The sequence below is a fragment of the Dreissena polymorpha genome, chromosome 9, assembly GCF_020536995.1.
Source record: "Dreissena polymorpha isolate Duluth1 chromosome 9, UMN_Dpol_1.0, whole genome shotgun sequence".
Taxonomy (NCBI): domain Eukaryota; kingdom Metazoa; phylum Mollusca; class Bivalvia; order Myida; family Dreissenidae; genus Dreissena; species Dreissena polymorpha.
Window position 1 is genome coordinate 26,512,353 of NC_068363.1, and position 17,673 is coordinate 26,530,025.

Below are 17,673 nucleotides of genomic sequence, written 5' to 3' on the forward strand. Positions count from 1 at the left end.
CACTCCACTGCTGAAAAAAGGCTAAAACAAATTTCTCTGCATGTGCAAATACTTAAATATAGGCCCTATTTAAGCACATGTACACTTTTGTGACCTTCTGGGCTGGGTCAAATTTAACCCCAGGGGCAAAATTTGAGAAAACTTTGTAGAGGACTACTATATCTCACTACATACAAAATGTGGTAGCCCTAGGTCCTAGAGTAAAGGACAAGAATATTTTTAAAGTTTTCACAAAATAAGCAAGATATAAGCGTATATAATGTTCAATTTTGTGACATGCAGGTCAGGATCAAATTTGACCCAAAGGGCATAATTTGAACAAACTTGGTAGAGGACTATAAGATGTTACTGCATACCAAATTTGGTAGCCATAGTCCAAATGGTTTTTGACAAGAAGATTTTTAAAGATTTCACAAAATAGGCACTTTAAAAGCGTTTATTCAATTTTGTGACCCCCCGGGGCAGGGTCAAAGTTGACCCCAGAGGCATTATTTGAACAAATTTGGTAGAGGTTTATTAGATGTCACTACATACCAAATTTGGTAGCCCTAGGCCCAATGGTTATGGACAACAAGATTTTTAAAGTTTTCACAAAATAGGCCCCATATAAGCGTATGTTCAGTTTTGTGACCCCGGGCAGGGTCAAATTTGACCCAAGGGGCATAATTTGAACAAACTTGGTAGAGAAATATAACATGTCACTACATACCAAATTTGGTAACCCTATGCCTTATGGTTAAGGACAAGAAGAGTTTTAAAATTTTCACAAAATAGGCATTATATAAGCATATAATTGATTTTGTGGCCCCCGGGGCAGGGTCAAATTTGACCCCTGGGGCATAATTTGAACAAACTAAGTAGAGGACTATACAATGTCACTACATACCAAATTGTGTAGCCCTAGGCCTAATAGTTATGGATAAGATTTTTTTTTAAGTTATCACAAAATAGGCATTATATAAGCATATGTTCAATTTTGTGACCCCCGGGGCAGGGTCAAATTTGACCCTAGGGATTAAATTTGAACAAATTTGGTAGAGGACTATTAGATGTCACTATATACCAAATTTGATAGCCCTAGGCCGGAGTGTTATTGACAAGAATTTTTTTGAAGTTTTCACAAAATAGGCCTTATATTAGCATATGTTCAATTTTGTGACCCTCGGGGCAGGGTCAAACTTGACCCCAGGGGCATAATTTGAATAAACTTGGTAGAGGACTATAAGATGCCACTACATACCAAATTTGGTAGCCCTAGGCCCAATGGTTATGGACGAGAAGATTTGTAAAGTTTTCACAAAATATACCCTATATAAGCATATGTTCAATTTTGTGACCCCCGGGGCAGGGTCAAATTTGACCCCAGGGGTATAATTTGAACAAATTTGGTAGAGGACTATTAGATGTCTCTACATACCAAATTTGATAGCCCTAGGCCCAATGGTTATGGACGGGAGATTTTGAAAGTTTTCACAAAATAGGCCTTATTTAAGCAAATTTTCAATTTTGTGACCCCCAGGGCAGAGTCAAATTTGACCCCAGGGGCATAATTTGAACAAATTTGAAAGAGGTACACCCCAGGAACATTCCTAAGAAATTTCATCAGAATAGGACCAGTAGTTTAGGAGAAGATGTTTAAAGGAAAAGTTTATGCATGGATGCACGATGAACACATGACCTTTGGGCAGTGGAGCTAAAAATCAAATTAAACATTTAGTTTTGATTTAAAATCAGTTTTTATATGCAAGTGTCTATTTCACTTATAAATTAAAACAGCATATTATTCATTATTGAAAAGATTATTCCAAGCTTGATGTCATATTTCAACTTTGCATAGTGTAGTTAATTGAACATTGTTTTGAACTGTATGGGCAGCTATATTTTTTAATTAATGTATGTTGTATTATACAAAATGCATTATTTCTACCACAAGTAGACCATATAAGGCCTACTGCTACTAAATAGGCACTGGTATGAATTTGACACTGTTTTTGATGCTCATACAAAACTTTAATTATTACTACACTTTAGTATATTAAATATTTTCAAGTTTTTGTTCAACATTTTTTGCAAAAGAAAAGAGTGTCTTAATGCATTTGAAAATATACTTAAAACAAACTAAAATGCATTTTAACATACCTTTTCCCTGGTAAAGTGTATTTGGGATGATAAAAAATACACTTGAAGAGTATTAATGCTGGAAAAATGCAGAAAAAAATACATTTGTTTCTGTTAGAAGTGTGTCTTGTCTGCATTTTTAAGTGTTTTTTAAATGCACATCAAATGCAGATAAATACAATGCCAATACTGTAACATGTATTGTAATGGACATAAAATGCACTTGTTCTTGTAATTAAATGCTTTAGTGAATTGAAATAACCTTTTATAACGTTTTAACAATTAATAATACCTTTTTATATAAATTTTCTTTTGAAATGTGACACTTAATTGATTTTTGCACCACTAGTAAGAGATATAATTTGTGCTCATAATGCTTTATCATTACACTACATAATATCATTTGTTGTATGAAAATTACCCGTAAAATTCATGTGAAAGCTCAAGAGATCAATAGCAGCGTGCTATACCCTGCTCCTTTTTACATGACTTGATGGTATTTAGTCCCCAATTCTACATGGCTAAGGGAAAATTAATGTGCAGATTTGACAAATAAGTCTTAACTGGGATCCAATAGCCAGACTTTCATATTACTTGTATTTAATTTAAATCATGATCTGAATTGCTCTTTGGCAAATCTTTGTTGGTCACAGTCTTCAACTGAATTTTGTTCACTTTGTAGTGATTATATTTTCTATATTTATCAGACAACATCTTCCTTCAAAAGTTAAACATGATTGCTTGGTTAATTTAGAAACAAGATCAATGCATCATAACATAAAATGAAAAAATGTGTAATAGTAAAAATGACAGCAAAAAAGCACTAGATTATCTGCCTTAAATCTGAGACCATATGTTGATGTATTGGAATTTCTCATAAATAATGTGCTCCATAGTTGTATAATTGTATAGTCGTATGCATGAGTGGTGTCAATGTCACAATACCAATTAAAGCCTATAATTTACTAAAACAATTTGAAGTTTGATGTGAGTTTTTTTCAAGATCTGTTATATATAATTATATATACATGTATATATATATATTGTTGAAAAGTTAACATGCAATAAGTTTACTGTAATTAAGTGACAAATAGTTTTACTGATTTGGTTGGATGCATATATGCAGATATATCATGGTTTGTGCAGAGGACAGTAGCAAAAACAAGAGCTGTCTCCGTAGGATGACATACGCCCCCGATAAACGCTTTAATAGAAGTTATGAGCATTTTTCAAAACCTAAAAGCCGACCCTAAGTTCAAGGTCAAAGGGGTCAAAATTTGTGTGTGTATGGGAAGGCCTTGTCCATATACACATGCATTCCAAATATGAATGTTACATCTGAAGCGACATAGAAGTTATGAGCATTTTTTCGAAACCTAAATGCAAAGTGTGACGGATAGACAGACGGACAGTGCGATCACTATATGCCCTCCTTTGGGGGCATAAAAATGTGTTTCACATTGTTTTGGTAAATTAGTAATGTAGTTAAAAGAACAGAATCATCAATTATAAAGTTATTGATTATAAAGTGTTGCTGGCATATTTGATGCATTCATCTAGCTATAAGAAGGTCCCTGTTTTATCCCCACTGGCACGAGTGAGGGTTCTCAAAATCTTTAAAAAATATGAATAACTACATTTAGGGTCGAGAGCCTTGTTGATATGGGGGCTAAACACCTGAAATCAAAGCGACCCAGGTTAAAGGCCGAGGCCAAATAAATAAACCAGAGGCCGCATGAGCCTGCTATACTCTGAACAAGTATTGTTTCTTCTCAGAAAACTGGCTTAAGTGTCTTACTAAGCTTTAGACTTTGAGTTTCAGTGCAATCAATCTAAAATAAATTGGTCAAATTACATAGATCTAATAATTTGTAAAAAATAAACATTCTGCACAAATTCAATTATTTACTTTACCTGTGTGCATGAATCATTTCAGTCTTGATGGTTAGTGAACTATGTCAAAAGCACCATATCTATGAAACACTTGTATTTTGAATAGTGCAATGTTCCACAGAAATGATGCTGATGATAATTCTACACGATGATGAATTATTAGATATATTTCTAAATTCCATTTCCACCAACAATTCGGTTATTCCACTACCAGTTCACATGCTTCATACACAGTTGAAAATAACACTATTTCACTCAACAACCGTGACACATGTACTCAATTTTTCAACTTTTCGCAATTAAACTTGTCTTCTACTGTTATTGTTGTTGTTGTACTTTTTAAAGTAGTTCGAAAGATGGCGACCATTAACCCAGAGATTGATTTATGAAATAAATCGTCTGCTGATCCAGAGTGCCATTAACCCAGAGATTGATTTATGAAATAAATCGTCTGCTGATCCAGAGTGGCGTGTGTAGGTGTTGTTCCACTCTTGTGTAGGCGTTGTTCCACGCTTGTGTAGAAATATTTGCACGTTCGTTCGTATGCATTCTCTCCAAACCATCCTTCAGAAAGATTGACAGAGGGTTACAAATCTCTCACACGCATTTAAGACGAGCCTCGACTCATGAAAATGGGGCTTAAAACATGCGCGTGATGTGTTGTTCCAGATTCTCCTGTTCATTCAGTACTGGCTAATCATAGACGACCCGTACTGACTAATCAGGGACGACCCGTACTGACTAATCAGGGACGACCTGTACTGGCTAATCAGGGACGACCCGTACTGGCTAATCAGGGACGACCCGTACTGGCTAATCAGTGACGACCCGTACTGGCTAATCAGGGACGACCCATACTGGCTAATCAGGGACGACCCGTACTGGCTAATCAGGGACGACTCGTACTGGCTAATCAGGGACGACCCGTACTGGATAATCAGGGACGACACTTTCAGCCTTCATTTGATTTTCGTATAGACCTTGAACCGAGAACATTTATATAAAAATGTCGTTCCAGATTAGCCTGTACGCAACTGCACTACGCCAAGTTTTCCCACTGTAGGTTCAAATATGGTCTATGTGGCGTAATGGATATGATGTCCGCCTAGCGACCGGGAGGTCATAGGTTCGGTCCCCAAGTTGGGAGCGTTCTTTAGATCTTTCTCGAAGACGCTGAGTACTGGTTTTAGTCCCAGGAAACGGACACGAGATTGTTTCAAATACGCCTTAGGCTTCCGATTGCATCGAGCTAAAATAAATAGGTTTAAACTAAACTAAATATGGTTTTATAGCACAATACTGAATATTACATCCCGCCTTGTTGATGTTGTCGATGATGCGGCAATAACATGATAATTCACTTGAAATGATAATTGGGTTTAATCAAATGCACTTTAGTTAAGTAACGTCCCGGATACTGGCTAATCAGGGACACAGCTCCGCTGTTATGAAATGTTTCGTTTAAAAGAAGTTTCATTTAAACGGAATGCTAATCTGGGACGATACTGGGACTCTTTTGCATTAAGCCCTCTTTTGCGAGACCGGCTCAATTAAAATACAATATCGGTGTCATTCGAATCCAGAATTTCGCACATGTCAATGAGCACTTATTAGAGCCGCGTTCTGTAAAAACTGGGCTTAATGCATGTGCGTAGAGTGTCATCCCAGATTAGCCTGTGCAGTCCGCACAGGCTAATCCGGGACGACAATTTCCGATTGTATGGTAGTTTAAGTTTCAAGGAAGTCCCATCTTACCGAAAATCAAGTTTACGCACATGCATTTATCCCAGTTTTCTCAGAACAAGGCTCATTACATGGTACTTTATTTCTTTTATTAAGAACAACAGATGCATATTCACTAAAGGTGTGTTAACACAATGTTACAATTAAATATAAACGAACTAAAAATAGAAATACATATTAAATAACATATTTAGAATGTTCGCAATTTGTATTTCCCGTCTTGCGCAGCATTTGACGGAAGCTTTCCATACAGAAAATCACTATCGTTATACAAATGTTACCAATTATTGCTATAAATAGTAACACATTTGACGTCACGAGCGGGCCATTTTTTCATTGCCTTCAGGCCAATCTGATCATATCAGCCCTGTGCCGATTACTAGTACATGTATCCAAGGGCGTAGCTGCTATTAGGCACAGCTGGACCCGGCATACAATTTCTTCAAACATATTAAAAATAAAAAAATGCTTCAACTTCGAAAAACGCATTAAAATGTTGACCCTGAGGGGGTTGAGGTGTTAGAAATCTGCATTTCATATTGACATAATCATGAGACAATAGATTCTGGTCGTGTTCAAATGACATATCTTTCCAATTATCAATTCTTCTTCTTTCTGTGTGCATATATTCTAGCTCGCTTCTTTTTACGTGACAAGCTGTTACAAGTTTACATAGATCTACATGTAGATCTGCTTGTCTCCCTTTCAACACTACAGTAAGTTGTAATCGATTATCGTTGGATTTTTAAGAAACATTCCAAATGATGTTTATGACCGCGGAAATATAAAATGGAGCACTTGCCTCCGTGTCCCGATCCATTGACTGAATCCGGGTGGGTTCGGTCCCTTGATGCCGAACAAAAACAAAATTTAGTTCTCTGACATTGAGATAAAACAGTAAAATATCAAAGAAAAACAGGTCAAAGTCTTATATTTTCTTATCTTATTCTCAATCAAAGCCCACGGTGATAAGTAGAATTAAGCCAATAATCGACGAAAAATCGAAAACAATAATTTACATCGCACGTAAGTGCAATAATTAAAATAGCGTCGTTAATTACGATATTAGTTGAATGAACATCAACGTACGGAAAGCTGGTTGGGTTATATATGTAAGTGGAGGAATAACAAAACATCATATGCAATATTAACGATAACATACGGCTGAGCGGGTCAGACGTCTTTTAATCAATCGTATCCGAAAATGAGCCAGCGGATTCTTCTCAAATCATTCAGAAGACATGTTTTGTTCACGCTTTACAACTACATGTATTTACATAAATATCGTTAATCGCATCCTAAATCGTATCGTTGTGACCGCGGACTTTCCACAGCCGTTTGCATTGAATGTGCCATTAAAAATCAGTCATATGTAACAACAACAACAAAAATAATATAAGTGTGACATCACAGTTGAGAACTCATTACTTTTAGCTGCTCAGTCTGCTGGAACAACGATAACAATGTGACATCAAAGTTATGAAGGATGATCAGTCACGTGTAAAACAAAACACAAAAAACATAACAACAATATCGCATCACAATTTAGAGTGACGTCACTTCCTTCAGCCGATCTCGTCCTGCGTCGACTTGCAATACCCTTCATGTTTCAGTTTTCTCAGCGACTTGGGACTGATGCAGCAATCGTTGAGCTCGGCGTGGATGTCGGTCACTGCGTCTTCCGGAAGTGGATCCCGGCTGCGCTGTAAGACTCCCGCGTACGCTGAGCCCGGCGCACACCTGCCGTCCGGTGTCTTGTCCCAACACGAGTATAACACCGCGTATCTGGGCAGAGGCAATAGATTTGACCGTAAGTAATTTGAGATTTAAGCTACATGTTTTTAGTGTTTTTTTAGTGTAACACATATAATATTTGTGCATTATTTCGCTACAAATTATATATAAATGCTTTTGCAATTGCATTTCATTGAATGTCGTTAAGCAATGGTGTAAATCTAAAGAAGTTTACTTTTGTGAGAATATGTTTGGAATATGGAAAATATGATACCGTCGGTATTTCTGGAACTTAATTGGGGACCTTTAACAGGAAATTATCATTCAGATTTGCCATATATAGTGGACGGCCAAAAATAACATGACCGTCAGTCTGACCTGGTATAGTCTGTTTTCACCAACCAGACGTCCTTCGTGCCAAACTTCTTCCCCGTCGGTGTGTCGAACAGGATCTGCATCCGCTGTGGCACGTTGTCGTCTGCTGACGTCAAATGACCTTCACCAATCGGACACCACATGCCATAAAATTTCCCGCCAACTGAAATGACGCGAAAGAATTGGTTCGATTAAACTATTTGATAATACGTAAACTGAGCATAATAAAAAAAAGTTCTGATTGTTTTTCATCGAGTATCAAGTTATTAAATGGAAACAAACTGATTGACGATATATTGTGTGTTGTATAGCTTAAACAATGCTCGCAATAGGGAAATCCCCACTTTTTATGCAGACATGTTCTTACGATACATAATACAACGGTCAGGTCCTGAGACAAAATTATTTATCGGTATCGGCGTTGTTCTAAGAATAACTTGGTCGGTATGCTTATAAATTGAGTCGTGTTCTGAGAAAACTAGGCTTAATGCATGTCCCCAGATTAGCCTGTGCGGATTGTCGTCCCAGATTAGCATGTGCATCCGCACATGCTAATCAGGGACGACACTTTTCGCTTAAACTTGATTTTTGGTAAGGAGGGACTTCCCTGAAACTAAAAATACCATAAAAGTGGAAAGTGTCGTCCCTGATTAGCCTATGCGGACTGCACAGGCTAATCTGGGATGACACTTTAAGCACATGCATTAAGCCCAGTTTTCTAAGAACACCACTCAATTTATTATTAATACTCTATTCGTGTTGTTCCCTATTAGATGATCCGTGACATACAAAGCACATTCGATTTCTCGTATTTGATTTATACATTTGATTACTTTAAAATGTTGGGTAATCAATGTTTATTGCGCTGCATTGACGTTATATCCGTTAAGCAGATCATGCACTTGTGCAAAATGTCAGGGTCACTACTCGGTCAGTGTGTCTTTCTAGATAGTCAGCGATCCAGAATGGTGATATCGATACACGTGAGCGTTTACTGATAACACATCAGAGTCTTTCCTCTAATGTAATTAACTATGATATAATTATGGCTTATATGTTATTGATGATTCTCGTATTAGTATTGAAATGACAATTGTTTGGCCTCAAAATTATATATGTGTCTAACAATCTGTAACGAATCAGTTTTTATACTTATACACTTTACTTTTTATGTAACGTTTTTGTGCAAAATTCAATTCTCGAACGATGTACCATACTTAAATGTCTGTCCGTCTGTCCGTCTGTCTGTCTTAAATGTTCATGTAAATGTGTTGTCATCAGTAATATTCATGCATTATAAATACACACTCGTCACTTTAATTAACAAAGAACTATCCGTGTTCGCATGTATTTATCTCATCAGCTGTCTCGTATTTAGTGCAGCAAACACGTGGTTATGTATATAACGCATCGCAATATCGGACTACTTAGTTCAGGGACAAAGCTTCATACAGGGATCCTTTAAAATGTCTATGTTATGAACGCATCGCAATATCGGACCACTTAGGTCAGGGACATATCTTCATACAGGGACCCTTTAAAATGTCTATGTTATGAATGCATCGCAATATTGGACCACTTAGTTCAGGGACATATCTTCATACAGGGACCCTTTAAAATGTCTTTGCTATGAACGCATTGCAATATTGGACCACTTTATTCAGGGACATATCGTCATACATGGATCCTTCAAAAACGCATAGGACTTACATGAATATTGATTTCAGAGGGGCCGCACATTTTAGTACAAAGCCAAATAAACATATATTAAATATTAACAACTGCACAAACAAAGGATATTTAAATTGTGAAATATGACTGCTGTTGTCCACAGGCTGTTGCACAGGCAAAATTAATGATTGGATAAAAACGTGAATAACGTCTGGTTTAATATTGTTATTAAATTTTCATTTAATTGAAAAGAGTCTGATACTGTATTAAAATGCCGGTGGAGTGGCCGTTAACGATTTTCGTCGTTGACCTTGTCGACACCTTTGGACCACTAACTAAGGAATGCATGCAACAGACGGGGGTAATCAAGTGACGCTCATGATGGCGACATCCCTGACAAAACAGATATTTTACGCCATTGATACTATTTTTTGTATTTTTGTTTATTTTTTAACTGACGTTCACTTTCCAGCGATATCAGTAAGAAAATGAGGAGCGTTTACTTCGCAACTATAAATATTCTCTTTATTTAGAAAATTTATATCTCGTATTTTCTCGTTATAAGTTTTCTAACGCGAGCTGTAATTTTGTTATACCGCCAAAGAATTTCGTATTGAGTAAAGTCGCGATATAGAGCGAATATAAAGATTATCACGTGATTTCCCCCATGCATGTATTTAAATAAAATATTTAGATTTATGTAACACTCTTCGAAAAAAACGTGCAATCATAAGAATATTTTTCGTTACTTTATCATATTTTTTTTCCGCACATATTTCAAATAAACGCGCAATGAATAACCTTAGCTTAATTTCATAATTGCCGAAATTATTAAATAAATAGAGTATAATAAATATAGCACAGGGTATAATTAGCGTCGAATATATAAAAATTTCGATGCATGACACGGAACACAAGAACTAGTCGCCAAACAAGGAGGTGTTCGGACTCGTGGTTCAGGTTTTCTAAGCCTCGCTAAACTTATCTGTTTTCCACACTTAACAAGTATCATATGTTCACTTCAACGTGTTCTTTTGTTATATGTAATCTTGAGTTGTCGCTCGGTAGTTTTCATGGTCATGATACTTAATTGATACCTATGGTAAACATGTTTACTTATATTAGGCCTACCAACAACAATATCACAACAAAAACAGACCAGTATCCAACATTAACAACAGCTAAGAAACTTATTTGCTCGGTAAAGAAAAACGAAAGCGCCGACGGCGTTGAAAGTCTATTGGCAAGATACAGGGAAGTTTCTGCTGAAGTAAATGCTAAAGAAATAGTTGACTGAATAAAAACTAAAAGGCTATCAAAAAGAAAAGTTTGTTTTTAGAATAAGTACAATTAAATGAAACAAGAAGTAATGAAATAGTGCAAGCCATCTTATAGCAGTTGGAAACTCAGAAATATGTATCAAGGAAGCGTGTTATTTTGTGAGCAAGTAAATGCCCGGATGTATATTTGTTTTTCTTGTTTTGCGGATGTATATTTGTTTTTCTTGTTTTGTTTGTTACTATTTATTATGCTGGTAAGATTGCTTTATTTTATATTAGCAGAAGGGAGAAGATCGGTTTGTTTGTTGTGTTGTTGTTGTCGTTATATTTCCCATACGCAAAATATTACATGCACACTGTATTTGGAACACACATTCTGAATTTTTTAATCCATATTCAAAGTTTCAAATGATGTTAAATAAAATGCGAAATAATTAGCAGATAACTATCAAAATACTGTAATTTGAAAAAAAAATCGTAAGGTAAATGTTTGTCGTCACGTAGTTTAAAGATATTTAAGACCGGAAAAAAACTCAGAGACTGTTGCAGAAAAAAAGACAATCAATTATACGTTACAACTATTTAAAGTAACGTATCCCATTAATCAATACATTGAAAAAGTATTTGATTTCAAAATCAAGTATGACGAGATTTAACGCATAACTGAGTATGCAAAATGTTAGCAAAAAAAAAACGAGGAACATATTTATTGTTATTGAATGATGACATATATGAAACCTATTGAGGAACTACGATAGTTCACCGAAAATCTCGGTCCCATCAACATTTTTAAGAGAATAGTTAACAGATTTGGGCATTTTCCAAATATCAGTAGATATTATTTCTTACACATCTTAAAAAAAATTAATAGTCTTAAATAATTTGTATAGTAAGTTGAATAGTTGAACAAAAAAGACCATTTGTTACGGGGATTCGAACCCGCGTCGTCAGGATCCGACAGGGGATGCGCTACCACTGCGCAAAACAGTTAAAAGGACTATTGCGAAACAAAATTTACCATTTGTCTTCGTTCTCTATATCGTCTGCCAACATCCGGGTATAGTTTATCTCTGGAAAAACACGCACCTGACTGCGATATGTGTCTGAATTGCGGTAAAATAACCCATCCGTTAAAACCAATAGACTAATCAGGGATATACATTTGCACCCGCGCATATGTCGGAAACATATAAGACCCATTTTGTTCTTTCATAGTTGTTGAATAAGTAGATTATGAACAAAAGGCATTTCACACATTTTTGTTTTTGTGAAAATTATCATAAGACTACTTTTCAAAAACTGGAATATTTTGGAAAAGCTTAAAGTAAATTAAAATAAAATGGAAAAAAAATACATGTATGTATAAAAAGTCACTAAATTAACACTACGGAGCCTTTCAACTTATGCAGTGTTAAAACTCTATGTCGGTCATACACGTTTTGCGAAAAAGTCTGTGAAAGCGTTTCGAACGCTTCATATTTTTTACTTTTGCGATTGATTATTGTAAATAAACGAACATATATTTTTTACATGTTTCTTAGCCAAGATTGCTATTTTTGCTTGTTTAAATATCTTGCTTAAACTATTTCTCGAATCCATTATTATTTTTTTTTGTCATTTTGCAAAACTGTGAAGAAGTCCTTTTAAGGGGTGCATACATGGTTATCTTGTTTCAAAGAAAATTTTTGAATGCATTTTTAGAAAAAAATCGTCATTGGCTTGTAGAATAAAACATTTTGCAAATGCATCGATTTTAACCCTTAACCGTACGGTGTAAAACCCGTCGTTCTTCCCATGGAGCATTAAAGGGACATTTTCACGTTTCGGTAAAATGACAAAAAAAGTTTCATATTCGCAAATTTTCGTTGTAGTTATGATGTTTGCGAGGAAAAAGTTATAATGAACATTTACCATGCTCAAAGGAATCCATTATATGCATTTTTTTAAGATTTAAAACCTGTAAATTATAAAGCGTTGCAACGCGAAACGATTTAATAATTTGGATAGTTATGTTGTTGTCGTTTAATTTGGTGACACAACGAGGATTGCTTATATGAAGTATAAAATACATCAATTATAGTATGAACACGAATGGCCTAGTGGTCTAAGCAATAGACTTTACTCCAGGGGTCAGTGGTTCCAGCCCAGTTGAAGGGTTGCTTATTTTTCTTTCTTTTATTGTATTCTTGTTTTTACTAGAGCTTTTAAGATCCGATGTTTACATTTAGCAGTATAAAGCATTTACTGACAAACTTCAGTTCAAGCCAAAAACTGTGAAAATGCCCCTTTTACACCATTTTTGAAACATAAAGGGGCAATTTGACGATAAATAGTCTGCTAAACATAAAAATACTTAGATATAAATAAGTATTTATAAAACGGTTGCTAACACATCTGCCTTTAAAAAAAGCACTCAAGAAATAATTATTTTTATAACTTTATAAAAACTTATCTCTGGAGACAATAAAAGTGGGACAGGAAAATTCTGTGGTAGTGGTAAAATCTGCATAAATTAAATGTACGTGAGGCACCACTATAAACGTGCGCACTTTAAATCAAAAGGACTTATGTGAAGGGAAATGCTCGTTGAAGTACCGGAATGCTAATTGTTTAGAAAAGAGGTCGAGTCACCATGAAGGAGTGTTATAAATTTTTTTTATAAATGTTATACAGTTTAGTGTTTCTTCAAACTTCTGTAACTACATATAAAGTTTCTTGAAAAGAGGAATTATGCGATGTTATGATTACAGCCATATATATGGGGGAAAACCTATGATACTCCCCTTAAAACTCCGTCCATAAGTAGTTTACCAATGATTGCATGCCCTTTTGGTCATGTAACACAATCAATGTGTTTTGAAACGATAATAATATGCACAGTAAATACATTATTCTTAAAGGGGCCTTTTCACGTTTTGGTAAATTGACAAAATAAAAAAAAGTTTCAGTGTCGAAAATTTTCGTTTTAGTTATGATATTTGTGAGGAAACAGTAATACTGAACATCTTCCATCCTCTACAATATCCATTATGTGCATCTTTTGACGATTTAAAAACCTGAAACTTATAAAGAGTTGCAACGCGAAACGAATGAATAATTTGGAGAGTTCTGTTGTTGCCGGTTTATTTTGTGATACTACGAGGATCGTTATATAAAGTATAAAATACATCACTTATTGTATGAGCATGGATGGCCGAGTTGTCTACGCGATATACATTTACTCCAGGGGTCAGAGGTTCGAGTTGTCTACGCGATATACATTTACTACAGGGGTCAGAGGTTCGAGTTGTCTACGCGATATACATTTACTCCAGGGGTCAGAGGTTCGAGTTGTCTACGCGATATACATTTACTACAGGGGTCAGAGGTTCGAGTTGTCTACGCGATATACATTTACTACAGGGGTCAGAGGTTCGAGTTGTCTACGCGATATACATTTACTCCAGGGGTCAGAGGTTCGAGTTGTCTACGCGATATACATTTACTACAGGGGTCAGAGGTTCGAGTTGTCTACGCGATATACATTTACTACAGGGGTCAGAGGTTCGAGTTGTCTACGCGATATACATTTACTACAGGGGTCAGAGGTTCGAGTTGTCTACGCGATATACATTTACTACAGGGGTCAGAGGTTCGAGTTGTCTACGCGATATACATTACTCCAGGGGTCAGAGGTTCGAGTTGTCTACGCGATATACATTTACTACAGGGGTCAGAGGTTCGAGTTGTCTACGCGATATACATTTACTACAGGGGTCAGAGGTTCGAGTTGTCTACGCGATATACATTTACTCCAGGGGTCAGAGGTTCGAGTTGTCTACGCGATATACATTTACTACAGGGGTCAGAGGTTCGAGTTGTCTACGCGATATACATTTACTACAGGGGTCAGAGGTTCGAGTTGTCTACGCGATATACATTTACTACAGGGGTCAGAGGTTCGAGTTGTCTACGCGATATACATTTACTACAGGGGTCAGAGGTTCGAGTTGTCTACGCGATATACATTTACTACAGGGGTCAGAGGTTCGAGTTGTCTACGCGATATACATTTACTACAGGGGTCAGAGGTTCGAGTTGTCTACGCGATATACATTTACTCCAGGGGTCAGAGGTTCGAGTTGTCTACGCGATATACATTTACTCCAGGGGTCAGAGGTTCGAGTTGTCTACGCGATATACATTTACTACAGGGGTCAGAGGTTCGAGTTGTCTACGCGATATACATTTACTCCAGGGGTCAGAGGTTCGAGTTGTCTACGCGATATACATTTACTACAGGGGTCAGAGGTTCGAGTTGTCTACGCGATATACATTTACTCCAGGGGTCAGAGGTTCGAGTTGTCTACGCGATATACATTTACTACAGGGGTCAGAGGTTCGAGTTGTCTACGCGATATACATTTACTACAGGGGTCAGAGGTTCGAGTTGTCTACGCGATATACATTTACTACAGGGGTCAGAGGTTCGAGTTGTCTACGCGATATACATTTACTACAGGGGTCAGAGGTTCGAGTTGTCTACGCGATATACATTTACTCCAGGGGTCAGAGGTTCGAGTTGTCTACGCGATATACATTTACTACAGGGGTCAGAGGTTCGAGTTGTCTACGCGATATACATTTACTACAGGGGTCAGAGGTTCGAGTTGTCTACGCGATATACATTTACTACAGGGGTCAGAGGTTCGAGTTGTCTACGCGATATACATTTACTACAGGGGTCAGAGGTTCGAGTTGTCTACGCGATATACATTTACTACAGGGGTCAGAGGTTCGAGTTGTCTACGCGATATACATTTACTACAGGGGTCAGAGGTTCGAGTTGTCTACGCGATATACATTTACTACAGGGGTCAGAGGTTCGAGTTGTCTACGCGATATACATTTACTACAGGGGTCAGAGGTTCGAGTTGTCTACGCGATATACATTTACTCCAGGGGTCAGAGGTTCGAGTTGTCTACGCGATATACATTTACTCCAGGGGTCAGAGGTTCGAGCCCAGTTGAGGATTACTTATTCTTTCTTTAATTTAATTTTTGTTATTTGTTTACTGGAGTTTTTTAGATCCAATGTTTAAATGTATCAATAAAAAGCATTGAATGACAAACTTCAATACATGCAAAAATCTGTGAAAAGGCCCATTTAATGACAAAGATGATAAAAGCACAATTGTTTTTTTTCTTCAGATTTTTTCCGAGTTATGATTAAATAGCAGAGAATTTAATATTTCCCATTAGACTATGGCTAAAACACTATAATACCTGATTTGACGTCATATTGGTCGTCATTCTTAAGAATGAAATTAACTTTAACGTCATAAAAATCCAACAATGTGGCGAGTAATTTGTTTTCCATCCCTTTTGTCTGTGTCGCGTACCAGTTTCCCGCAAATTTCTTCTTGTCGAAATTCTGCTGCAATGGAATATCATCCAGGTTGCAAACGCCTCCCGTGAAGCCTACGTTACTACTGAACATTCCGGCGTTAATCAACATTATCAACGCTCCTACTGTGAGGAATAACGTGAACACAAGGCACTTATTCCTACGCGAACACACCCCGCCATAAGGACTTCCGGCAGACGGCATTTTGCGGGTTTCTGAAAACGTGATGATCGTCTGCTGACTTGAGTTTCTGGAAGTCATCAATACATCGTTTAAACACTACTTACGCTACTAAACGTTTTCCGTTTTTAGTTAGACTCGTAATCGGAAACTTAATTAATTAAGTCTTGGTATATGTTCCATGGTCCAAGTAGTTATAACTATTATTATAAAGTTTAGTTAGTTAACAGTAGTCGGCGATTGAAGTAGTATGCCGAAAGGCCAAGTGTGGTATCAGTGCAATCGCAAATGTTACTGAACTTTAACCCCCGGTGTCAGCATCACGAATAGATTGCCTCCGTGATACATCGGCTATCTCGGATTCCTCCGTAAGATAGGCCTCGTGGCTAACGGTCGCCATATTGCCTTGTATTACTACTTTACTACCCAAAAGGTTGTCAGTCTATTGTTATGAGGCTGTATACGATGCGCGTTGAACTAGCGCCAACCTTTTTACCGAAACTTTGATATAAATAGCACTATTAACGTTCATTTGTGTTGCATTTTGACCTATTATCCAAGTGATTTACTTTTACATTATTATTAATCACCCTATCATCCAATTTTTAAGATGAAATTACGGTGTTTACAAAACCAACCAAACCGAAAGTGAAACTGGATGCATTACGTTTCGCGATGTAAACATTAAATATTTGTTCAGTTTGAGGAAGCGAATCGATAATAGACGTTGGAATATGTATGCAATACAGACTATCATTGCCGATTGTAGTTCTGGCTAAAAAATACCTTTTATGACAGGTCATGTATAGAACGTTAATCAAATAGTGACCATAAATCACTACAAATGTCTGGGTTGTTCATTAATATAATTAATGCACGTTTCTGATCTAATTGCCTGTATCTAGTTGTAATTACCATGATATTGATAAAATTAAAACGTTTTTTTTCATAAATTAACATTACATGTTTTATTTTTATCATTTAGGGAATATATAATTGTATCATTATCATCATTAAATATTCTGAAAATGATCTAAATTATCATGATTACTTTAAAGTATAATTTTTAAATTTTACTCATTATTTTTAATGAATTTGCACATTTGCTTGATTCAAAATAAAATGTATTAACAAGGGTTTCAGTTGTTAGTTTTAACCCATTTTTAGTTCGATTAAATTTAAAGTACTAACTACGTACATGTATGTGAAATGCTCTTGAGTTTGTTTCCTGGGCCTAGAACCAGTACTTGGGTGTCTCTTGGAGATTTCTTAAGAATGCTCCCACACTGGGGA

The 17,673-nt window shown here is 36.4% G+C and overlaps 1 protein-coding gene and 1 long non-coding RNA gene across 2 annotated transcripts; one reads left to right on the top strand and one right to left on the bottom strand.

Annotated features, from left to right (window-relative positions):
• Positions 1–6,919: 6,919 nt before the first annotated feature.
• Positions 6,920–16,658, bottom strand: LOC127845336 (retinol-binding protein 4-like). The gene is made up of 3 exons (XM_052376194.1): positions 16,080–16,658; positions 7,867–8,026; positions 6,920–7,539 (listed from the first exon to the last, which is right to left on the bottom strand). Exons 1-3 carry the CDS (start codon positions 16,459–16,461, stop codon positions 7,320–7,322), a joined length of 762 nt encoding a protein of 253 aa, XP_052232154.1. The 5' UTR covers positions 16,462–16,658; the 3' UTR covers positions 6,920–7,319.
• On the top strand, positions 7,418–8,148 carry LOC127845337 (uncharacterized). Its single transcript, XR_008033182.1, has 2 exons — positions 7,418–7,564; positions 7,894–8,148. It is a non-coding gene; the product is annotated as an uncharacterized LOC127845337 (long non-coding RNA).
• Positions 16,659–17,673: the final 1,015 nt, after the last annotated feature.